The sequence below is a fragment of the Vipera berus genome (assembly GCF_964194415.1).
Source record: "Vipera berus genome assembly, chromosome: 1".
Classification (NCBI taxonomy): domain Eukaryota; kingdom Metazoa; phylum Chordata; class Lepidosauria; order Squamata; family Viperidae; genus Vipera; species Vipera berus.
The window spans coordinates 1,500,591-1,514,842 of NC_138202.1; the positions used below are offsets into that span (position 1 = coordinate 1,500,591).

Below are 14,252 nucleotides of genomic sequence, written 5' to 3' on the forward strand. Positions count from 1 at the left end.
TAGGATAGGATAGGATAGGATAGGATAGGATAGGATAGGATAGGATAGAATAGAATTACAGAATAGAATAGAATAGAATAGAATAGAATAGAATAGAATAGAATAGAATAGAATAGAATAGAATAGAATAGAATAGAATAGAATAGAATAGAATAGAATAGAATAGAATAGAATAGAATAGAATAGAATTACAGAACAGGATAGGATAGGATAGGATAGGATAGGATAGGATAGGATAGGATAGGATAGGATAGGATAGGATAGAATAGAATAGAATAGAATAGAATAGAATAGAAAATATGGAATAGAATAGAATAGAATAGAATAGAATAGAATAGGATAGGATAGGATAGGATAGGATAGGATAGGATAGGATAGGATAGGATAGGATAGGATAGAATAGGATAGAATAGAATAGAATAGAATAGAATAGAATAGAATAGAATTACAGAATAGAATAGAATAGAATAGAATAGAATAGAATAGAATAGAATAGAATAGAATAGAATAGAATAGAATAGAATAGAATAGAATAGAATAGAATAGAATAGAATTACAGAATAGGATAGGATAGGATAGGATAGGATAGGATAGGATAGGATAGGATAGAATAGAATAGAATAGAATAGAATAGAATAGAATAGAATAGAATAGAATAGAATAGAATAGAATTACAGAATAGAATAGAATAGAATAGAATAGAATAGAATAGAATAGAATAGAATAGAATAGAATAGAATAGAATAGAATAGAATAGAATAGAATAGAATTACAGAATAGGATAGGATAGGATAGGATAGGATAGGATAGGATAGGATAGGATAGGATAGAATAGAATAGAATAGAATAGAATAGAATAGAATAGAATAGAATAGAAAATATGGAATAGAATAGAATAGAATAGGATAGGATAGGATAGGATAGGATAGGATAGGATAGAATAGAATAGAATAGGATAGGATAGGATAGGATAGGATAGAAAATAGAATAGAATAAATATAGAATAGAATAGAGTAGAATAGAATAGAATATAGAATATAGAACAGAACAGAACAGAATAAGAATAGAATAAGAGTAGAGCAGAATTGGAGCTGGAAGGGACCTTGGAGATCCTCTAGTCCAGCCCCCTGCTCAAGGAGAAGAACCTATAGTATGATCTGGCCTGATGGGGAACATTAGGGTTTCTTAATGGGTTTTTTATTGTTTTTATTGCTATTGTCATTTTTAATCGGGCATTTGTTTAATTTATTTTTAATTTTTGTATTGCTATTTATATATGCCCTGTTAACCGCCCTGAGTCCTTCGGGAGAAGGGCGGTATACAAATTGAATAAATAATAAATAATAATAATAATAAGTGACTGTCCAGTCTCTTCTTAAAAACCTCCAGTATTGGAGTATTCACAGCTTCTGGAGGCAGGTGGTTCCACTGGTTAACTGTCCTCACTGTCAGGAAGTTTCTCCTTAATTCCAGGTTGCTTCTCTCTTTGGTCAGTTTCTCGTCCTTCCTTCTGGTGCTTTGGTGAATAACATGAACCCCTCCTCTTCCTTGTGGCAGCTCCTCAGATACTGGAATAACTGCTATCCTGTCTCCCCTATTTCTTCCTTTTTTTTAGACTAGCCAAACCCAAGTCCTGCAGCCGTTCTTCGTATGTTTTGGTCTCCAGGCCTTGGATCGTCTTAGCTGCTCTTCTCTGAACTTTTTCCAAACTCTCAACACCTTTTTTTGTGATATGGTGACCCAAACTGGATGCAGGTACTCCGGGTGTGGCCTTACGAAGGCCTTATAAAGCACTGTAGGTAGCCAGTTTTATGACAACTGAGGGCTCTGGGGAAGACCCCCCTCGCCTCTCCCCCCGCCCCGAGAAAGGAAAGAGCCCCCAGGTGCCAAGAGCGGCTTGGCTGAAATGCTCTCCCCTCATTCCCTTCTGCAGGAAGACCGCGACTTTTACAGCCCTTCCTTTAGCGATCCTTCAAAGTTACAAAAGCACTGAAAAAATGGGACTTGTGACCGGCTCCTCACACTTACGACCGTCGTACTCAGAACTGCCGGAGGTCAGCGCTTTCGACAGGCGAGGCTGCTGGTCCCACGCCCGCCAGCTACGGGAATCTGCCTTCTTTCCCGCCGTTTTCCAAAGTCGTCCTCGGGGTTACGACCACAACCTTCGGTGGCCGAGACCTTTGTTCAGTGAGTTTGGTCCTCTTTCACGACTTTCCCTTGCCACGGTTGTTAAGTGGATCCGGCTTCCCACCCACCCACCCGGATTTTGCTTGTCAGAGATTGCAAAGGGGGAAATCACGTGACCCGACACACACACACACACACCCCGGGGATACGGCAGCCGTCATAAATACAAAACGGTTGCCGAATGTTTGAATTTTGACCGGGGAGGCTGAGACGGTCGGTAAGTGTGAAAACTGCTCATACGTCCCTTTTTTCAGGTCGTTAAATGCACTGCTGTAAAGTCGAGGAAGGTCCAGGGTTCGAAAGACAGGGAGCCTCACCCGTTTCTCCTCTGCTGCCCCCCCCAGACTTCTAATGGAGGTCTGGGGAGCCCCCCCCTCTCTCCCGCCCCCCCCAGCCCCCCTACCTCGAGAATGTTGGGGATGATGTCGGCCTGGCACTGCTTGAGGAACCGGTCCTTGTCGAAGTTGGGGTCAACGTGCAGGATCTCAGTGAGGACCTCGGACATCTCCGTCTTGGAGAAGAGACCCCCTGCCCGAGGGAGAGAGGAGGGGGCTAAGCAGGGAGGATCTCCTGACCCCTTCAGGAGGGAGGGGGGAGGGAGGGGTCAATGTCGTTCCCCAAGGCAGCCCTTCCTCCGCTCCTCCCCTCTCTCTGGCCCTCCCAGCCCTGCAGGCACAGCCTGGCTCAGCAGAGGGGGAGAAGGGGCCGGAGACCCTCTCTTGGGGGGCAGCAGGGAGCACCGAGGCCCCCCAGCTCTGTCTTCACCGGGGTTTCTCAACTGTGGCCGCTTTAAGGCTTGCGGACTTCAATTCCCAGAATTCTGCGAGTGGAAGTCGGCAAGACTCCGGTCGACAAGTCTGGACCTGCTGGCTGAGGAATTCTGGGAGTTGAAGTCCACCAGTCATAAAAGAGCCATGGTTCCCCCTGCTGGCTGAGGAATTCTGGGAGTTGAAGTCCACCAGTCATAAAAGGGCCATGGTTCCCCATGCTGGCTGAGGAATTCTGGGAGTTGAAGTCCACCAGTCATAAAAGGGCCATGGTTCCCCATGCTGGCTGAGGAATTCTGGGAGTTGAAGTCCACCAGTCATAAAAGGGCCATGGTTCCCCATGCTGGCTGAGGAATTCTGGGAGTTGAAGTCCACCAGTCATAAAGGGACCATGTTTCCCCCGTGCTGGCTGAGGAATTCTGGGAGTTGAAGTCCACCAGTCATAAAAGGGCCATGGTTCCCCCTGCTGGCTGAGGAATTCTGGGAGTTGAAGTCCACCAGTCATAAAAGGGCCATGGTTCCCCCTGCTGGCTGAGGAATTCTGGGAGTTGAAGTCCACCAGTCATAAAAGAGCCATGGTTCCCCCTGCTGGCTGAGGAATTCTGGGAGTTGAAGTCCACCAGTCATAAAAGGGCCATGGTTCCCCATGCTGGCTGAGGAATTCTGGGAGTTGAAGTCCACCAGTCATAAAGGGACCATGTTTCCCCCGTGCTGGCTGAGGAATTCTGGGAGTTGAAGTCCACCAGTCATAAAAGGGCCATGGTTCCCCCTGCTGGCTGAGGAATTCTGGGAGTTGAAGTCCACCAGTCATAAAAGGGCCATGGTTCCCCATGCTGGCTGAGGAATTCTGGGAGTTGAAGTCCACCAGTCATAAAGGGACCATGTTTCCCCCGTGCTGGCTGAGGAATTCTGGGAGTTGAAGTCCACCAGTCATAAAAGGGCCATGGTTCCCCGTGCTGGCTGAGGAATTCTGGGAGTTGAAGTCCACCAGTCATAAAGGGACCATGTTTCCCCCGTGCTGGCTGAGGAATTCTGGGAGTTGAAGTCCACCAGTCATAAAAGGGCCATGGTTCCCCATGCTGGCTGAGGAATTCTGGGAGTTGAAGTCCACCAGTCATAAAGGGACCATGTTTCCCCCGTGCTGGCTGAGGAATTCTGGGAGTTGAAGTCCACCAGTCATAAAAGGGCCATGGTTCCCCATGCTGGCTGAGGAATTCTGGGAGTTGAAGTCCACCAGTCATAAAAGGGCCATGGTTCCCCCTGCTGGCTGAGGAATTCTGGGAGTTGAAGTCCACCAGTCATAAAAGAGCCATGGTTCCCCCTGCTGGCTGAGGAATTCTGGGAGTTGAAGTCCACCAGTCATAAAAGGGCCATGGTTCCCCATGCTGGCTGAGGAATTCTGGGAGTTGAAGTCCACCAGTCATAAAGGGACCATGTTTCCCCCGTGCTGGCTGAGGAATTCTGGGAGTTGAAGTCCACCAGTCATAAAAGGGCCATGGTTCCCCCTGCTGGCTGAGGAATTCTGGGAGTTGAAGTCCACCAGTCATAAAAGGGCCATGGTTCCCCATGCTGGCTGAGGAATTCTGGGAGTTGAAGTCCACCAGTCATAAAGGGACCATGTTTCCCCCGTGCTGGCTGAGGAATTCTGGGAGTTGAAGTCCACCAGTCATAAAAGGGCCATGGTTCCCCGTGCTGGCTGAGGAATTCTGGGAGTTGAAGTCCACCAGTCATAAAGGGACCATGTTTCCCCCGTGCTGGCTGAGGAATTCTGGGAGTTGAAGTCCACCAGTCATAAAAGGGCCATGGTTCCCCATGCTGGCTGAGGAATTCTGGGAGTTGAAGTCCACCAGTCATAAAGGGACCATGTTTCCCCCGTGCTGGCTGAGGAATTCTGGGAGTTGAAGTCCACCAGTCATAAAAGGGCCATGGTTCCCCGTGCTGGCTGAGGAATTCTGGGAGTGGAAGTCCACAGATCCTAAATTGGCCACAGTTGAGAATGAGTGGTCTTCCCTCTGGGCTGAATCAACCAATCTATCAGCCCCCGTCCAGATTCTCATCTCGGAAAGCCCCCCCCCATTGCGCTGTGACTCTTGGGAAACTAAATGCCCCTGGCCAAACTGCTGGGGTGAGTGCAGCTTTGATAGTCAGAAGGTCGCAAAAGGAGATCACTTGACCCCAGGACATTGTGACTGTCAGAAGTATGAGCCCCTTGCCCAGTGTCCGAATTTCGATCGCGTGACCAGAGGGGTGCTGCAACGGTCGTTCGGCGCGAAAAATGGACGCGTCAACTGTTCCGGCACTGCCGTAAAAGCAACAGCACTAAGGTTGTCCTCAACTTACGACCGCAGTGGAGCCCAAAATGTATGCTGCTAAGCGAGAAATTTGTTAAAGTGAGCTTTGCCCCACGTTACGACTTTTCTGGCCGAGTTTTGTTAAGTGAGGACGCTGCCACTGTCACAAATGTGAGCCGGTTGTCCAAGCGTCCAAATGTAAATCACGTGACCGCAGGGATGCTGCAACGGTCAAAAGTGTGAAAAATGGTCATAAGTCACTTTTTTTTTCCAGTGCCATTGTAGCTTCGGTCACTAAGTGAATTGTTGTAAGTGGAGGACAACCCACATAGCGACCGCTTCATGGTGGCTTTTACAGCCCTCTCTTAAGCGGTTTGCAGAAATCTTGCATTTGTTAAGGGGGAGACGTTTTTCGCCCCGCAAGGTCCCAGATTGGAGCTTCTGCCCGGTCAGAAATGTCCCTGGTCAAGCAGCCGGGGGGGGAGGAAGGAGGAAGGAGACAAACCTATGAAGTCGGTCACTTTGTCTGTCATGACGCGCGAGGCACGGATGAGGGCGTTGTCACTCTCGTCGTACTTCATCTTCATTTCAAAGAAACCTACGGGAAATAAAGGGCAGCTCTGGGGAGGATGAATAGGGACTCCCCGCCCTGGGAAAGCAGGAGAGGGACGCTCCGAAAACACGAAACCTGTTTCCTACAGTCTTCCAAAACGCCCGTTGCAGCATCTGAGGGGCTGCCCCCAAGAGGAGGAAGGGGTCACGTTATTCACCAAAGCACCCGAGGGCGGGACGAGAAACGAGGACGGTTGGAAACTGACCAGAGAGAGAAGCAAAACTGGAATTAAGCAGAAACTTCCCGACAGTGAGGACAATTAACCAGTGGAACAGCTTGCCACCAGAAGTTGTCTGAAATGGTAGACGGTCTCCTGCTTCAGCAGGGGGCTGGACTAGATCATCTCCAAGCTCCCTTGCAGCTCTATTCTATTTTGTTCTGTTCTTTCCTGTTCTGTTCTGTTCTATTCTATTTCCTATTCCATCCCATCCCATCCCATCCCATCCTATTCTATTCCAGGGGTGTCAAACTCAATTTCATTGAGGGCCGCATCAGCATTGCGGTTGCCCTCAGGGGGCCGGGTGGGTGTGGCCAGGGTGGGCGTGGCCTACTGGGTGGGAGTGGCTAGAGTGCCTATGGCCTACTGGGTGGGCGTGGCCAGCTCTACATGGTTTGCATCAAGGGTGCCTATGGGGGCCTGGGCAGGAGTGAGACAGATCTGGGGGTCTCTGGCAGGAGGAGGGTCTCTGGGCCAGGGCCAAGGCAGCGGGGGCCGTTCCCTCACTCTTTCCAGGATGGCTTTGTGGGCCGCATGAAACCACTTTGCGGGCCGGATCTGGCCCCCGGGCCTTGTGTTTGACATGTCTGCTCTATTCTATTCCTATTTTCTTCTCTTCTCTGTCCCATCCCATCCCATCCACAAAAGATACAGGACTCTTCAGATCAGGCGTCCCCTACCCCCGGGTTGCAGCCCATTTGGAACTGGGCCGTGCCAAGCGATGGGCACCCGCGCTCCCTCGCACAGCTCCATTTGCCCGTGGTGTTGGCGATGGGGCACTTGCGCTCACAGGCGCAGCTCTGCCTGCCCGTGCAGCGGGCACTTGCCCTTGCAGCTCCACTCCCGCACAGAAATGGAGCTGTGTGCGCTCCTGCACAGGCAGTTGCCACTCTTGAAAAAGCACCGTTGGGATATGAAATATGGTTTTTTTTTTCTTTCCAGGCAGGGGGCTCAAAACTGCAGTGCAGCGACGGTTTATTTATTTATTTATTTATTTATTTTATTTTAATTCCATTTATATCCCGCCCTTCTCCGAAGACTCAGGGCGGCTTACAAGCTTAGCAGTAGCCTCCATTCTATGTATATGCCTGCTTATTAGGGCTTTCACACACACCCCAAGCGGCATTATTCCAAAGTCAGCTTAATTGCCCCCAACAATCTGGGTCCTCATTTTACCTACCTGGGAAGGATGGAAGGCTGAGTCGACCTTGAGCCTGGTGGGACTTGAACCTGCACTAATTTATATAGTTTATACCTTTTTTTTAACAGACTCTTGAATCCTTTATTTTTATGCCGCCCACCTCACTAGCAAGCGACTCTGGGCAGCTTGCAATGTCACAAAAGAGCAGTAGAAAAACAAAAAAGACCTTTAAAAACATTTCAGACTGAAAACGTTCCAAGCTAACCATTTCAAGCCCCCTTTTTCCAAACGGCCAAATGCTGGGGAGTCCCGCTTCTTGCTTAGGTTTCCTAGCCATAAAATTATCCGACAACTGGAAAAGATCCTGGGGCAGAGATTATTTCTTCATTTCATTTCTTAAAATTTATTTGCTGCCCCTCTTGTTCCAAAGAGGCTCTGGGTGATGGAGTGGGAGGGATGGGGAGGGATCCTACAGTACGTATTGTACTATTCTTCCGTGTCGGAAGCACCAAAGGGCCTCTGTGGTGAAAGGAAAAGCCGGTGACATCACCATTGCCTAGGGCTCAGGAATTCTGGGAGTTGAAGTCCAAGAGTCATAAAAGAGCCAAGGTTGCCTACCCCTGGCCCAGGGGATGCCCAGTTGAGGGCTCCTTTCATGCCCCCGTCAAGCTGCCCAGCGAAGTGGTACCCCTTTAGCTACTCGCAGTCACCTGCCTTCGAACTGCTGAGTTGAGCGGAGCTGGAGCGAGCAATGGGAGCTCGCTCTGTCCCACGGCAGCCACCGGCTCTTGAGCCTATCGATTGTTAGCCCGGGATCCAAACCACGTAGCCCACCACAGTCTCCTAATACATACGGTTGAAGACCACGTTCTTGTCCTTGAACTCCTTCCACTGCTGGTACCACTTCGAGTCTTTGTGAAGGACCATGCCCATCGCTTCCCTGGGGGGGGGGGAAGAGAGGCGCCGTTAGGGAAGGAGGCCGAGAAGTCCCCCCGCCTGTCCCCGTTGCTGATTCTCCCGACACCGTGGAGAATCTTTTGGGGCCCAATGGAAGAAACCCTCACAGTGAATGGGGGTGGGGGGTTGGATTAGATGACCTCCAAGGTCCCTTCCAGCTCTATTCTATTCTATTTGTTTTCTCTTTATTTTATTTTATTATTTTAATTCTTTATTCTATTCTATTCTATATTGTTCTATCCTATTGTTTTCTCTTTATTCTATTCTTTTCTATTCTATTGTACTGTTTTCTCTCCTATTCTATTCTATTGTTTTCTCTTTATTCTATTCTTTATTCCAGACATGTCAAACACAAGGCCCAGGGGCCGGATCCGGCCCGCAAAGTGGTTTCATGCGGCCCGCGAAGCCATCCTGGAAACAGTGAAGGAATGGCCCCCACTGCCTTGGCCCCGGCCCAGAGACCCTCCTCCTGCCAGAGACCCCCAGATCTGTCCCACTTCTGCCCAGGCCCCCATAGGCACCCTCGATGCCAATGATGTAGAGCTGGCCACGCCCACCCAGTGGGCCATATGCACTCTAGCCACGCCCACCCAGTAGGCCACGCCCACCCAGGCCACACCCACCCGCCCCCCTGAGGGCAACCGCAATGCTGATTCGGCCCTCCGTGAAATTGAGCTTGACACCCCTGTTCTATTCTATTCAATTCTACTGTATTGTTTCCTTTCTATTCTATTTCATTCTTTTCTCTTTATTCTATTCTATTCTATTCTATTCTATTTTCTCTTTATTCTATTCTACTCTACTCTTCTTTATCTTTCTTTATGTTTATTAGACTTACATACCGCCCTTCTCCCATAGGACTTAAAATAACAATACAACAATCACAAAAATTAAAAACAGTTAAAATAATTACTCTACTCTACTCTTCTACTGAACCATCCACACAGCCTCAGGGACAGCAAGGCAGATGTGGAAGGGCTTTCCCAGCCCCATTTGGAGATGGCCGGGGACTAAACAGGTATGTGTGGGGGTGGGCCTCCCAAAAGTGCACAAGCCCTCTGCCCTTCTAGGAGTCATTTGTCTCTCCCAATCGCAGGCCAGGCAGTCTGCCTCTCCTGGTGCTTCAGCTGCAGCACTGGGTAAAACAGGCGTCTCCTGGCCCAGGTTTCTTCCCTACCCCCCCCCCCCGTCACCCCCACAGCAAGCTGCCCACTCCCGCAGCCTCTGGCAAGGCCAGCCCCAGTTCGGACACCCACTCGTTGGCTTCGAATATCCGCTCGTCTTTCAGCCTTTCGCCGGCACATTCCGTCCTTTTCCGGAGTCTCTCTGGACGCCTGTAAGGGCCCGTCTGGCCCAGCACGCTGTCGTCAATCTCCTTCCGGACGGTCTCCATGCCCTGGGAAGGGAAGCGCCGTTACACACATCGCCAGGCGCAAGCAAGCGGAGGCACTCGCGAATGGGCCGAGCCGACACAACTTTATTGCGTTCTACCTATATTGCCAGAATTATATTCCCAACATTACAGAATGAAGGAAAGGGGGAAGAGGAAGTCCCGGGACCGATTCAGGGAAAGACAAAGACCGTCACTCACAGCTGAGAACAAAAGGAGAATTCTTTTTTCAAAAAAAAAAACCAAGCACAAAGTACTATACAATGACCAACACCCTGAATTGCACCCGGAAGCTGACTGGCAATGAATGCCATTCACATAGCAGTTATGATATGAGCTGTCAAGGTATTGATTTAACAGCTAACCAGCTTAAGTAATGTAAGATGTAATGATGGGAATGACTCAGCAGGGTCTGTGTCCCTTTAAGAGCCTTTGTATAAAAGGGAAGGCTCCGCTGATGTGTTCTCTCTTTTCTGTTTCCTGCTGTAACTGTGGTGTGTTGGATTTTGCTGTATTAGCACCTGTATGTATATTGGTGCAGAATGCAGCCGCGCGAGTTGTTATGGGAGTTTCCCGATACTCCCGTGTAACACCTCTTCTCCGTGAGCTGCATTGGCTTCCGGTTGCCCTCCGGGTGAGATTCAAGGTGCTGGTAATGACCTACAAAGCTCTAAATGGCTTGGGTCCGGATTATCTAAGAGAACACCTGCTGCCGGCATCAACTTCCCATCGTCCTGTGCGCTCCCACAGGGAGGGCCTTCTCAGGGTGCCGGCGGTTAAGGAGTGCCGGCGGGTGATCCCCAGGGGGAGGGCGTTCTCTGTGGGCGCGCCTGCCCTTTGGAATGATTTACCGGTGGAACTTCAGACCGCCCCCGATCTGCGTTCATTTCGCCGGGATCTGAAAACCTGGTTTTTTGATCGATCAGGCCTGGACTGAAGGGGTTTTAGCTTTTAATATCGTTTTAATTGTTGGGCTTATGTAATTTAATCTATTTTAATTTATACTATTTTTATATTACATTTTATGTTGCCCTGTAAACCGCCCTGAGTCCTTCGGGAATAGGGCGGTATAAAAATTTAATTAAATAAATAAATAAATTGTTCCTGGTGTATGATATTGCAAATAGAGTAAGTTAAACCAATCATTTACTATATTTTATTTTTATTTTTTTAATTCCATTTATATCCCGCCCTTCTCCGAAGACTCAGGGCGGCTTACAAGCTTAGCATAGACCACTATAGACCACTGTTTACTGTGTTTACTCCTAGGTTATCTCGTGCAATAAGACTGCACACTCTGACATGTGCGCACAACAAGAGGCGCATGTTACTGCTCACACTGCTGCATATTGAATCAGCTGTAGCTTTCAGGTGGTCTTCAAGGGCAGCTCCATGTGAGAATGCATTGCAGTAGTCCAGCCATGACCATCTGCAGGACCTCCTCACTGAGGAAAAGATACCAGAGCTAGACCTTTGCAAAGGGAGCTGCTCTTACAGCCAGATCCTGGGCGCTGATGGCCAAAAAATGTTTGCAGAGCTTCTCCATCCTCCAGGTCACGGTTGTCCCAAAGGTGCTTTTTTCCAGGTGGCAACTGGACTTTCTGATTTCTCCTTTGAAGACGTTTCGCTTCTCATCCCAGAAGCTTCTTCAGATCTGACTGGATGGTGTGGAATGGAAGGATTTATACTCCTTGCAGAGAGCTGGTCATTTGCCTCCTTTTAGAGTCATTGAGGCCGCTTGGTGTTTTGTCTGTGTCCTCAGGGTCACTTGAGTGGTGCAAATGGGTGTGGAGACTTCCTGGAACCGCTGACCGCATCATCCACCTCCAGTTTACAACACAGTCCTTTCGGCCGTTCCAAAGAGGCTCCACACCCACTTGCAACGCTCAGGTGACCCTGAGGACACAGACAAACCTCCGAGTGGCCTCAACGACTCTCTGAAAGGATGCACAATGACCCGCTTCGTTTGCAAGGAGTATCAATCCTCCCCTTCCCCACCATCCGGTCAGAGCTGAAGAAGCTTCTGGGATGAGAAGCGAAACGTCTTCGAAGAAAAACGAGGAAGTCCAGTTGCCTCCTAAAAAAAAACAACGCACCTTTGGGATGGCCAAGAAAATGACTTCGGATGGGCCCCGGACCCTTCACACGTGTTTGGAGAGGAGCCAAGAAGCTCTGGGTCAACCCTCAGTCTGACAGCCCTGGGGAGACCCACGCTCGGTCCCTGGAGAGCTGCTGCGACCGAAAAAAAGGCTGAGCAAAGTCACCCAAAAATGCCAAGGAGGAGGAGCAAAGCTCACTAGGGAGATCCTGAAAAGCGTCCAGAGGGGATCCCAGCCTCAGGCAACTCTCCTGCTCTCCGCAGAGGAGCTGGGCCTGTCCCGCCCTGGGTGGCCCCTGACCCAAGATGACTTGCCTGAGAAATGGCCTTGAATGCTGCAGTCCGGCCCAGTTTTTCTCCTCCCTTGGAGACTGTTTCTGCAGAATGCTTGGCTGTTTTGGCTGCTTCCTCCATGCCTTCCTTGATCTTCCGGCCAATCTCGCTCTTGCTGACTTCATCTATGCTCTGTGACCAGAGAAAAGAAAGGGAAGAATAACGGAATAACGGGGACCTCGGAGGTCTTCTAGTCCAACCCCTGATCAAGGAGGAAACCCTATTCCATTTTAGACAAACGCCTGCCCAGTCTCATCTTGAAAGCCTCCAGGGATGGAGCACCCACAACCTCTGGAGGCAAGCTGTTCCGCTGGCTAACTGTCCTCACTGTCAGGAAATTTCTCCTAGTTTGCTTCTCTCCTTGATGAGTTTCCATCCGTTGCTTCTTGTCCTGCCTTCAGGTGCTTTGGAGAATAATTTGACCCCCTCCTCTTTATGGCAGCCCCTCAAATATTGGAAGACAGACAGATGATACATAGGCAAATGACAGACAGACAGACAGATAAATAGACAGACAGATAGATAGATAAAATAGGTGGGTGGGTGAAGATATAGTTATAGATTAGATAGATTAGATGGGTGGGTGGGTGGACGGACAGACAGACAGACAGACAGACAAGACAAGACAAGACAAGATAGGTGGGTGGATGGAGATATAGATGAGATGAGATGAGATGAAATAGATAGATAGATAGATAGATAGATAGATAGATAGATAGATAGATAGATGATAGATAGAGTAAGATAAGATAGGTGGGTGGAGATATAGATTAGATTAGATTAATTAGATTAGATAGATAGATAGATAGATAGATAGATAGATAGATAGATAGATAGATAGTTAGATAAGATAGGTGGATGGAGATATACATTAGATAGATAGACGGGTGGGTGGATGGAGAGATAGATAGATAGATAGATAGATAGATAGATAGATAGATAGATAGATAGATAGATAGATAGATAGATAGATAGATAGATATAGGTAGCAGTGGGCACACTGACACAGATTAAAAATGAAATTTTGTTGCTGCTATCATGCTAACAAGAAAAGTAGAGATGGTTAAATCGATTGCTTTATTCTAAGGGGAAAAAAAACATCTCTAATCTTGTTTCCCTTTGGAAATTGCTTCTGGATTTTGTCCCTGTGGTGAAAGAAATATATGAAACTTTGATTTTGGTTTTGCGGATCCAATCGGTTTGTTGGTATAGAAATGGCTAGCACCTATTATTGCGGAAAAGTAAAAAGCTGGGGCTGAAATGCTATTAACTTCTACTGTGCTAAACAAAAGTCGGAAGTCAACGCTTTTTTTTTTCTTTCCCCTTTTCCCTCCCTTCCCTTTTCCCATTCTTTTCATTTCCTTTTACATTCCGATAGACGAATAAAAAAAAATGTTCAACCATAAAAGGAACGAGGTGGACCCTCGGAGGAATCAGGCTTGGACTCCCTTCACTCTCGGCCTCGGGACAGCATTGCTGGCCGCTGGAGAAAGATGACCAGAAAGATGACCAGAAGGAGACGTCTCTCTCTGCTTCTTACCTCTTTGACGCTGCCGCTGATTTCTCCCAATTTCTTTTTCAGCACTTCTGAGGTCCTGACGGTTTCGGATTCGATGGTTTTCTGCAAGAAGGAAGTGGAAGTTGGCAACCCGTGTGGAGAAGTTAATAATAATAGTAATAATAATAGTAATAATAACAACAACGAGGTGGAAGGGACCTTGGAGGTCTTCTAGTCCAGCCCCCTGCTCAAGTAGGAGATCCTAGATCATTTCAATCAATCAATCGATCGATTGATCAATCAATCAATCCGAATAGAGCTGGAAGGGACCTTGGAGGTCTTCTAGTCCAGCCCCCTGCTCAAGTAGGAGACCCTAGGCCAGGGGTAGGCAACCTTGGCTCTTTTATGACTCGTGGACTTCAACTCCCAGAATTCCTGAGCCACCCTGGCTCAGCATGGAAACCTCTCCCTTTCCCCTCAGCGTGGCTGGCTCAGGAATTCTGGGAGTTGAAGTCCACAACTCTTAAAGTGGCCACGGTTGAAGGCCCCTGCTCCAACGTACGTATTTCCGCCTCGCTTCCTGAAGCGCTTCCGATTCTTCCAACTTCTTAGCTTCATCTCGGAATTTCTTGATGCTCTCCTTCATCTCCTTGTTCTTGGCCAGCTCCTGCTTGATGTTCTCGACGAAGCCCGATATAAAACCTTTCCGATGGCTGGAGGAAGCACATCTAGACTAAAGAGAAGGCCGCGGTTACAGCTC

At 48.4% G+C, this 14,252-nt stretch overlaps 2 protein-coding genes across 3 annotated transcripts in view; one reads left to right on the forward strand and one right to left on the reverse strand.

Annotated features, from left to right (window-relative positions):
- Positions 1–14,252, forward strand: part of LOC308677033 (nicotinamide riboside kinase 2-like) — an 828,951-nt gene that overhangs the window by 111,669 nt on the left and 703,030 nt on the right. The gene's annotated exons all lie outside the window — the stretch shown is intronic.
- The window catches only part of TIMM44 (translocase of inner mitochondrial membrane 44), a 29,375-nt gene that overhangs the window by 9,561 nt on the left and 5,562 nt on the right, over positions 1–14,252 (reverse strand). The window contains exons 3-9 of one of the 2 annotated variants that reach the window (XM_081342967.1): positions 14,055–14,225; positions 13,535–13,615; positions 11,977–12,126; positions 9,430–9,569; positions 8,071–8,156; positions 5,751–5,843; positions 2,591–2,715 (exon numbers count right to left, since the gene is read on the reverse strand). In XM_081342967.1, coding sequence (XP_081199093.1) covers positions 2,591–2,715; positions 5,751–5,843; positions 8,071–8,156; positions 9,430–9,569; positions 11,977–12,126; positions 13,535–13,615; positions 14,055–14,225 — 846 coding nt within the window. The remainder of the gene's footprint in view (positions 1–2,590; positions 2,716–5,750; positions 5,844–8,070; positions 8,157–9,429; positions 9,570–11,976; positions 12,127–13,534; positions 13,616–14,054; positions 14,226–14,252) is intronic. The other variant, XM_081342968.1, reaches the window with a different exon arrangement.